This window comes from Mizuhopecten yessoensis, unplaced genomic scaffold (genome assembly GCF_002113885.1).
Source record: "Mizuhopecten yessoensis strain PY_sf001 unplaced genomic scaffold, ASM211388v2 scaffold2441, whole genome shotgun sequence".
Lineage (NCBI taxonomy): Eukaryota > Metazoa > Mollusca > Bivalvia > Pectinida > Pectinidae > Mizuhopecten > Mizuhopecten yessoensis.
In genome coordinates, this window is record NW_018404548.1 from 280,659 (window position 1) to 292,044 (window position 11,386).

Genomic DNA, 11,386 nt, shown 5'->3' on the forward strand with positions numbered 1-11,386 from the left:
AGATTATGTTACATACTACATGGTAGAGAATCCCTTAGATTATGTTACATACTACATGGTAGAGAATCCCTGAGACTTTATTACATACTACATGGTAGAGAATCCCTTAGACTATGTTACATACTACATGGTAGAGAATCCCTGAGAATATGTTACATACTACATGGTAGGGAATCCCTTAGGCTATGTTACATACTACATGGTAGAGAATCCCTGAAATTATGTTACATACTACATGGTAGGGAATCCCTTAGACTTTATAACATACTACATGGTAGGGAATCCCTTAGACTATGTTACATACTACATGGTAGAGAATCCCTGAGAATATGTTACATACTACATGGTAGGGAATCCCTTAGACTTTATAACATACTACATGGTAGGGAATCCCTTAGACTATATTACATACTACATGGTAGGGAATCCCTTAGACTTTATAACATACTACATGGTAGGGAATCCATTAGACTATATTACATACTACATGTTAGAGAATCCCTTAGATTATGTTACATACTACATGGTAGAGAATCCCTAAGTTATGTTACATACTACATGGTAGGGAATCCCTTAGATTATGTTAAACACTACATGGTAGGGAATCCCTTAGATTATGTTACATACTACATTGTAGGGAATCCCTTAGATTATGTTACATACTAAATGGTACAGAATCCCTTAGATTATGTTACATACTACATGGTACAGATTCCCTTATATTATGTTACATACTACATGGTACAGAATCCCTTATATTATGTTACATACTACATGGTACAGAATCCCTTAGATTATGTTAAACACTACATGGTAGGGAATCCCTTAGATTATGTTACATACTACATGGTAGAGAATCCTTAGACTATGTTACATACTACACGGTAGGGAATTCCTTAGACTATATTACTTACTACATGGTAGAGAATCCCTTAGATTATGTTACAGACTACATGGTAGGGAATCCCTTAGATTATGTTACATACTACATGGCAGAGAATCCCTGAGAATATGTTACATACTACATGGTAGGGAATCCCTTAGACTAAATTACTTACTACATGGTAGAGAATCCCTTAGACTATATGACATACTACATGGTAGAGAATCCCTTAGTTACGTTACATACTAAAGTATAACCTAAATATATCGCTCCCCTAAGTGTTGCCCCATAGATGTTGATCGGTATTTGTATCTCAATAACATTGATTATGTTACATACTACATGGTAGAGAATCCCTGAGAATATGTTACATACTACATGGTAGGGAATCCCTGAGATTATGTTACATACTACATGGTCGGGAATCCCTTAGACTATATTACTTATTACATGGTAGAGAATCCTTTAGACTATATAACACCCTACATGGTAGAGAATCCCTTAGATTATGTTAGATACTACATGGTAGAGAATCCCTTAGACTATATTACATACTACATGGTAGGGAATCCCTTAGATTATGTTACATACTACATGGCAGAGAATCCCTGAGAATATGTTACATACTACATGGTAGGGAATCCCTTAGACTAAATTACTTACTACATGGTAGAGAATCCCTTAGTTACGTTACATACTAAAGTATAACCTAAATATATCGCTCCCCTAAGTGTTGCCCCATAGATGTTGATCGGTATTTGTATCTCAATAACATTGATTATGTTACATACTACATGGTAGAGAATCCTTAGACTATGTTACATACTACATGGTAGGCAATCCCTTAGACTAAATTACTTACTACATGGTAGAGAATCCCTTAGACTATATGACATACTACATGGTAGAGAATCCCTTAGTTACGTTACATACTAAAGTATAACCTAAATATATCGCTCCCCTAAGTGTTGCCCCATAGATGTTGATCGGTATTTGTATCTCAATAACATTGATTATGTTACATACTACATGGTAGAGAATCCCTGAGACTATGTTACATACTACATGGTAGGGAATCCCTGAGATTATGTTACATACTACATGGTAGAGAATCCTTAGACTATGTTACATACTACACGGTAGGGAATTCCTTAGACTATATTACTTACTACATGGTAGAGAATCCCTTAGACTATATTACATACTACATGGTAGGGAATCCCTTAGATTATGCTACATACTACATGGTAGAGAATCCCTTAGACTATATGACATACTACATGGTAGAGAATCCCTTAGTTACGTTACATACTAAAGTATAACCTAAATATATCGCTCCCCTAAGTGTTGCCCCATAGATGTTGATCGGTATTTGTATCTCAATAACATTGATTATGTTACATACTACATGGTAGAGAATCCTTAGATTATGTTACATACTACATGGTAGAGAATCCTTAGATTATGTTACATACTACATGGTAGAGAGTCCTTTAGACTATGGTAAATACTACATGGTAGAGAATCCTTAGACTATGTTACATACTACATGGTAGGCAATCCCTTAGACTAAATTACTTACTACATGGTAGAGAATCCCTTAGTTACGTTACATACTAAAGTATAACCTAAATATATCGCTCCCCTAAGTGTTGCCCCATAGATGTTGATCGGTATTTGTATCTCAATAACATTGATTATGTTACATACTACATGGTAGAGAATCCTTTAGACTATGTTACATACTACATGGTAGAGAATCCCTGAGACTATGTTACATACTACATGGTAGGGAATCCCTGAGATTATGTTACATACTACATGGTAGGGAATCCATTAGACTATATTACTTATTACATGGTAGAGAATCCTTTAGACTATATAACACCCTACATGGTAGAGAATCCCTTAGATTATGTTAGATACTACATGGTAGAGAATCCCTTAGACTATATTACATAACTACATGGTAGGGAATCCCTTAGACTTTATAACATACTACATGGTAGGGAAGCCATTAGACTATATTTCATACTACATGGTAGAGAATCCCTTAGATTATGTTAGATACTACATGGTAGAGAATCCCTTAGACTATATTACATAACTACATGGTAGGGAATCCCTTAGACTTTATAACATACTACATGGTAGGGAATCCATTAGACTATATTACTTATTACATGGTAGAGAATCCTTTAGACTATATAACACCCTACATGGTAGAGAATCCCTTAGATTATGTTAGATACTACATGGTAGAGAATCCCTTAGACTATGTTACATACTACATGGTAGTGAATCCCTTAGATTATGTTACATACTACATGGTAGGGAATCCCTTAGGCTATGTTACATACTACATGGTAGGGAATCCCTTAGACTTTATAACATACTACATGGTAGGGAAGCCATTAGACTATATTTCATACTACATGGTAGAGAATCCCTTAGATTATGTTAGATACTACATGGTAGAGAATCCCTTAGACTATATGACATACTACATGGTAGAGAATCCCTTAGTTACGTTACATACTAAAGTATAACCTAAATATATCGCTCCCCTAAGTGTTGCCCCATAGATGTTGATCGGTATTTGTATCTCAATAACATTGATTATGTTACATACTACATGGTAGAGAATCACTTAGATTATGTTACATACTACATGGTAGAGAACATACTACATTGTTGGGAATCCCTTAGATTATGTTACATACTAAATGGTAGAGAATCCCTTAGATTATGTTACATACTACATGGTAGAGAGTCCTTTAGACTATGTTACATACTACATGGTAGAGAATCCTTAGACTATGTTACATACTACATGGTAGGGAATTCCTTAGACTATATTACTTACTACATGGTAGAGAATCCCTTAGTTACGTTACATACTAAAGTATAACCTAAATATATCGCTCCCCTAAGTGTTGCCCCATAGATGTTGATCGGTATTTGTATCTCAATAACATTTTGTTTAAATTCCTTCATTTGTACAAAAGGAGTATTTATACGTATTTCCCTTATCGGTACCACCCATCTGATTCCAGGGAAGCTCCACCTTCAGTTTATGTAACATTATTGCCCCCTTGGTCCTAGAATTCTCTAGTCTAATCAGTTTAAATCCCTTTATCAGTATGGAAGGAGAAGGATAAAACAAGAGGCCCATGGGCCTTAACGGTCACCTGAGTCTACAGTATTTATTTTTGTTGTTGAAATATGTACCAATTTGAGTAAAAAATAGTATAATGTTAACTTAACTTTGTCAGGACCATGAGCTGATCATTCCTAGACCAATTTTAAGTGAGATCGGCCTATTAGAACTTAGTAGCAAAATAGCGGCCATGGCAGCCAAATTGTATTTCTGATTGACCCGAAAAATAACAACACTTTGTCAGGACCATGAGGCGATCATTCCTACCAACTTTCAGTTCAATCGGCCCAGCAGAACTTGACTTTAAGTTTGAAATGTAAAATGTTAACGGACGACGGACGACGGACGACGGACGAAAACGGATAGCAATAGGTCACTTGAGCTAAAGCTCAGGTGACCTAAAAAACCTGAACAATTACAGTATTGCGTAATAGTTTAGTATTGGGGTTGCACCACAGCACTCACTTTAAACTTTGTCTATTTGATAATCACTCCATTCTAAAAAAAAATGTGTTTTTAGCTCACCTGGTACGAAGTGCCAAGTGAGCTTTTGCCGTGGCGTGGCGTCCGTCGTCAGTATTTTACTTTAAACGACTTCTTCTTAATAACCTTAAAGCCTAGGGTGTCGATATTTGGCCAGAAGCAAACTTAGATGAAGTGCTACAAAATTTGTTAAAATTAATGACCTTCACCTATTTTCAAGGATACAGGGATCAAATATGTTAAAAACTTTAAACATCTTCTTCTTAATAACCAAACTGCAGGGAGATGATATTTGGCCAGTAGCATGCTTGGGTGAAGGGCTACCAAGTTTGTTCAAATGAATGACCTTCAATCATTTTCAAGGTCACAGGTGTCAATTGTCTTGAAAAACCTTTAAACAACTTCTTCTGAATAACCAAAATGCCCAGGGTGATGATATTTGGCCAATAACATGCTGAGATGAAGGGCTACCAAGTTTGTTCAAATGAATGACCTTCACCCATATTCAAGGTCACAGGGGTCAAATATGTAAAAAAAAATAAACAACTTCTTCTGAATAACCAAAATGCCGAGGGTAATGATATTTGGCCAGTAGCATGCTGAGATAAAGGGCTATCAAGATTGTTCAAATGACTGACTTTCACCTATATTCAAGGTCACAGGGGTCAAATATGTGAAAAACATTAACCAACTTCTTCTGAATAACCAAAATGCACAGGATGTTGATATTTAGTCAGTAGCATATGCTGGGATCAAGGACTACTATGTTTGTTAAAGTGAATGACTTTGAATTATATTCAAGGTCACAGGGGTCAAATTTGTTTAAAATCTTTAAACAACCTCTTATGAATAACCATGGGTCCCAGAATGTTTATACTTTGCAAGTTGCATCCTGAGATGAAAGGCTATACAATGTGTTCAACATAATGACTTGGTTTGACTTTCAATCACAGGGGTGAAATGTTTAAAAAAAAATTAACAGGGTCTTTTAAATGAATTTTAATCATAAATACTGATATTTTGCCTGTAGCTTTATTTTAGATCACTTTTAAGGTTACAAGTGTGAGTTTTATACCAGATGAGCGATGCAGGCCCATTGGGCCTCTCGTTTGTTTTAGGTTATTGAATGGTTATTTTTTATTTTCAGGAACAAGTTCATATCTCTCAGTTGGCAGAATTTGTGCAAAAGCGTGTGGCCGGTTCAAGCTGATAAGGTCATTGTTTAAGGAAGGATTAAACATTTCTTCAAACGTTGTAGTCAGAATATTGTCAAGAGATTGTCACAGGTATGTGTGGTATTCGGTACTACTGAACAAAGGAGACAATGAAGTTACTCTCAGATCAGCCTTCAGAGAATAACACAACTACAACATGATACTAGTGACAACCACCAAAGAATAACACTACTACAGACAGGAACAAATGTGTTACTATTATCAGATTTACTTAGTGCTGTGTTACCAACGACAGCATACAGAGAATAACACTACTACAGAAAGGAACAAATGTGTTACTAGTATCAGATTTACTTGGTGCTGTGTTACCAACGACAGCTTACAGAAAATAACACTACTACAGACAGGAACAAATGTGTTACTAGTATCAGATATACTTAGTGCTGCGTTACCAACGACAGCTTACGGAGAATAACACTACTACAGAAAGGAACAAATGTGTTACTAGTATCAGATATACTTAGTGCTGTGTTACCTACGACAGCTTATGGAGAAAAACACTTATACAGAAAGAAACAAATGTGTTACTAGTATCAGATATACTTAGTGTTGTGTTACCAACGACAGCTTACAGAAAATAACACTACTACAGAAAGAATCAAATGTTTTACTAGATTCTTGGAATACCTCCGACGTGATTAAATTAAGGCATTATGACACATTTTCTGATATACAGACTGGTATGGGGTCTCCATTCTCTGATCTTGGTTTGCCAGGTGATGAAGTCACATGATAAACCTTTAATTATGTATACAGTAATAGATCAATAATACTTGTCGGACAGAAATTGAAACACTAAAACTAAGATTTTGAACAGCACATACAAAATTATTTTATATATTTTTGTAAAAGTTCAAAATTTATTGGAACTGATTAAAAACATGAACTTCCAAACACTCAAATTGTTTTATTCTTTATTGACACAATAAACAGATTACACTAACGATAATGGATTACAATGAGTATACAATACATGTATAGAAATATGGCTAACCTTTATAATGTCCTTCTCATACCTAACAACAGAAAGGTGACATCTTTCCAAGTTGTCATCAGATCTACATTCCAAACAAAATCCTGCCCACCACTGACAGCCCATAACATATATAACAGTTCAGGAATGATATAGCTTCATCTATATTTGTAAGTTTGGGACAATCATCGTAGATCAGCTAGCACAACGAAATTGAGGAACAAATATTCAGTGTAAGTACTTAAAAGAGCTTGGGGTACAATAATGTTACACAGCTTTTGTAGAAATATGTGTAAATGACCAGCAAACAACAAGGACCTTGTTTTCGTATTCTATCACCAGTGCGTTCCTCAATTTACAACCACAGGACTTTATTTCATAGACTACACGTGTGTACCCACCCAACTCTGTAAACGACAGGGCATTGTTTCTTACCTACAGTATGCTGTGATATGTTTTTGTAAAGTAACTTTTTTCCTTAAATTGCACATAATCCAGTACAACACAATCTCATTTCTGATATAGATCAACTATACAGAACTGACCAGATCCAACTTTCTATCATTTCACATTAAAGATGAACATGTCTCCCATAGAACAACAAATATTCAATAATTTCTCGTGTACATCACTGCATTCCTGCTGGTTTCTTTCCTCCGTGGAACTCTTCAATGCACAAATGGCAACTCCAATTACCTACAAAGAATAAGTCACACATTTAATGACGTAAATAAGAAGGTTACACACACAATGCAATATGGTGCTGAGACAGTACATGTGGTAGACTTATCTTTGAGGGGACCAGAGAGATGGGGGGAATTGAGGCAGTACATGTGGTAGACTTATCTTTGAGGGGACCAGAGAGATGGGGGGAATTGAGGCAGTACATGTGGTAAACTTATCTTTGAGGGGACCAGAGAGAGAGGGAATTGAGACAGTACATGTGGTACTTATCTTTGAGGGGACAAGAGAGAGGGGGAATTGAGGCAGTACATGTGGTAGACTTATCTTTGAGGGGATCAGAGAGAGGGGGAATTGAGGCAGTACATGTGGTAGACTTATCTTTGAGGGGACCAGAGAGAGGGGGAATTGAGGCAGTACATGTGGTAGACTTATCTTTGAGGGGACCAGAGAGAGGGGGAATTGAGGCAGTACATGTGGTAGACTTATCTTTGAGGGGACCAGAGAGAGGGGGAATTGAGGCAGTACATGTGGTAGACTTATCTTTGAGGGGACCAGAGAGAGGGGGAATTGAGGCAGTACATGTGGTAGACTTATCTTTGAGGGGACCAGAGAGAGGGGGAATTGAGGCAGTACATGTGGTAGACTTATCTTTGAGGGGACCAGAGAGAGGGGGAATTGAGGCAGTACATGTGGTAGACTTATCTTTGAGGGGACCAGAGAGAGGGGGAATTGAGGCAGTACATGTGGTAGACTTATCTTTGAGGGGACCAGAGAGAGGGGGAATTGAGGCAGTACATGTGGTAGACTTATCTTTGAGGGGACCAGAGAGAGGGGGAATTGAGGCAGTACATGTGGTAGACTTATCTTTGAGGGGACCAGAGAGAGGGGGAATTGAGGCAGTACATGTGGTAGACTTATCTTTGAGGGGACCAGAGAGAGGGGGAATTGAGGCAGTACATGTGGTAGACTTATCTTTGAGGGGACCAGAGAGAGGGGGAATTGACACAGTACATGTGGTACTTATCTTTGAGGGGACCAGAGAGAGAGGGGGAATTGAGGCAGTACATGTGGTAGACTTATCTTTGAGGGGATCAGAGAGAGGGGGGAATTGAGGCAGTACATGTGGTATATAGAAATACAAGACTTACACTATGGGATCAGTGAGAGGATTTTGAAGTATTGAAGTAGTATATGTTACATGTATATGTATTGGTACAGAAAACTTCCCTTAGAAATTGAGCCAAAATGTGGTATGCAGGGAAGTATCTACTCTGGGTCGTTTGTTGGGGGTGGGAGTAGGGGAGGACAGGTGAGCTTAGAAGACTTACCCTCAGGAGGTTCAGTGAGAGGCGGATTGAGGCAGTACATGTGGTATCCCCTGTCGCAGTCATCACAAAACAGCAACTGCTCCTGTGATGTACAATACATGAAGTAAATCAATACATATTTCCTACTCAATGATTGAAAAATGGAAGAGGGGAAAGTCATATTTAATGTTATAATGAATATGACAGACATTGATCAAATTATTGCTTAAGAGTCATATTTTATGAGATAATGTAAAGTGGTAATATTAATTGTATTTTATGACAATTATGTGATAATTAACTGTAGATTTAATAGTGGAAAGGTATTTCAATCGCTACATAAATAGGAGCAACCTGCACACATACACAACCTGAAATTCACGACACATACACCTACACTTAACTGTAACTACACAAACATACTCGCACAACCCTAAATGCACAATACATACACACATATAAACACATACAACTCTAACAACAGACAAATACTCGCACAACCCTAAATACACGATACCTACACACACATGCAACCCTTACTACACACACACAAAACCCTTAATGTCCTTCGCTGTCATCTTAAGTGTAATTTGTTAATGATGAGAACATGATTTCAGCAGTTAATTGAAGGAAATAAATATGTGAGATGTTATTAATATCATAATGATTCAACCTTTGGTGTAGATTTTGGGAAAATACAGCATTTGCTTTCCCTCTAGCTGTGGACTTGCAAGTAGTTGTTTCTGAACATGTATTGTCTGTGGATTTTGTAGATAGTACTATAAAGGATGAAAATTAAAATTGACATATCCACAGAAAAGGGGGATAATGTCCTGTGATTATGGTTTTGATAAATTCACAGACTGATTTTCAGCTCAATATCTCAAAACATGAATAAGAGAAATCCAAAAAACCATTTGAGAGACAGTGGAAACCTCCTGACACTAGTACATGGTCTAGTGAGTACTTACATCATTGTCTGAGGTGTCACACACTCCACAAGTGTTACACTTGATGCATGGTCTAGTGAGTACTTACATCATTGTCTGAGGTGTCACACACTCCACAGGTGTTACACTTGATACATGGTCGAGTGAGTACTTAAAACATTGTCTGAGGTGCCACACAGTCCACAGGACTAACTCTTGATACATAGTCTAGTGAGTACTTACATCATTGTCTGAGGTGCCACACAGTCCACAGGACTAACTCTTGATACATAGTCTAGTGAGTACTTACATCATTGTCTGAGGTGTCACACACTCCACAGGTGTTACACTTGATACATGGTCGAGTGAGTACTTAAAACATTGTCTGAGGTGCCACACAGTCCACAGGACTAACACTTGATACAAGGTCTAGTGAGTACTGTACATACATCATTATCTGAGGTGCCATCCAGTCCTCAGGTGTAACACTTGATACAAGGTCTATTGAATGCTTACATCATTGTTTGAGGTGCCACACACTCCACAAGTGTTACACTTGATACATGGTCTAGTGAGTACTTACATCATTGTCTGAGGTGTCACACACTCCACAGGTGTTACACTTGATACATGGTCTAGTGAGTACTTACATCATTGTCTGAGGTGTCACACACTCCACAAGTGTTACACTTGATACATGGTCTAATGAGTACTTACATCATTGTCTGAGGTGTCACACACTCCACAAGTGTTACACTTGATACATGGTCTAATGAGTACTTAAATCATTGTCTGAGGTGCCACACAGTCCACAGGACTAACACTTGATACATGGTCTAGTGAGTACTTAAATCATTCTCTGAGGTGCCATCCAGTCCTCAGGTGTAACACTTGATACATGGTCTATTGCGTACTTACATCATTGTTTGAGGTGCCACACACTCCACAAGTGTTACACTTGATACATGGTCTAGTGAGTACTTAATCATTGTCTGAGTTGTCACACAGTCAACAGGTGTTACACCTGATACCTGGTCTAGTGAGTACTTACATCATTGTCTGAGGTGCCACACATTTCACAAGTGTTACACTTGATACAAGGTCTAGTGAGCACTGTATATACATCATTATCTGAGGTGCCACAGTCCACAGGTGTAACACTTGATACAAGGTCTATTGAATACTTACATCATTGTTTGAGGTGTCACACAGTCCACAAGTGTTACACTTGATACAAGGTCTAGTGAGTACTTACATCATTGTCTGAGGTGTCACACACTCCACAGGTGTTACACTTGATACATGGTCTAGTGAGTACTTACATCATTGTCTGAGGTGCCCCACAGTCCACAGGTGTTACACTTGATACAAGGTCTAGTGAGTACTTACATCATTGTCCGAGGTGTCATACACTCCACAGGTGTTACACTTGATACATGGTCTGATGAGTACTATGTTTTTGTTTGAGGTGCCACACAGTCCACAAGTGTTACACTTGATACATGGTCTAGTGAGTACTTACATCATTGTCTGAGGTGCCACACAGTCCACAGGACTTACACTCGATACATTGCCAGGGGTATTTCTTCACAGACACTATCATGTTCACTGTGAACTGCAGACAAGTTGGGTGACCTAAAACAAAAGTATCTGTACTTTGAAAAATATTACAAAATAAAAGAAACTGAGTGAGGAAGTAAGAAACAAGGAAACTCTATATTGCAAGCAATCC

The 11,386-nt window shown here is 37.7% G+C and overlaps 1 protein-coding gene across 2 annotated transcripts in view; it reads right to left on the reverse strand.

Annotated features, from left to right (window-relative positions):
• Nucleotides 1-6,661: 6,661 nt before the first annotated feature.
• LOC110446003 (zinc finger protein DPF3-like) overlaps nucleotides 6,662-11,386 on the reverse strand; it is a 19,822-nt gene continuing 15,097 nt past the window's right edge. For both annotated transcript variants that reach the window (XM_021490932.1, XM_021490931.1), the window contains 3 exons: nucleotides 11,177-11,289; nucleotides 8,747-8,828; nucleotides 6,662-7,430 (listed from right to left, as the gene is read on the reverse strand). In XM_021490932.1, the coding sequence (XP_021346607.1) occupies nucleotides 7,363-7,430; nucleotides 8,747-8,828; nucleotides 11,177-11,289 (263 nt within the window). In that variant the 3' untranslated portion in view covers nucleotides 6,662-7,362. The remainder of the gene's footprint in view (nucleotides 7,431-8,746; nucleotides 8,829-11,176; nucleotides 11,290-11,386) is intronic.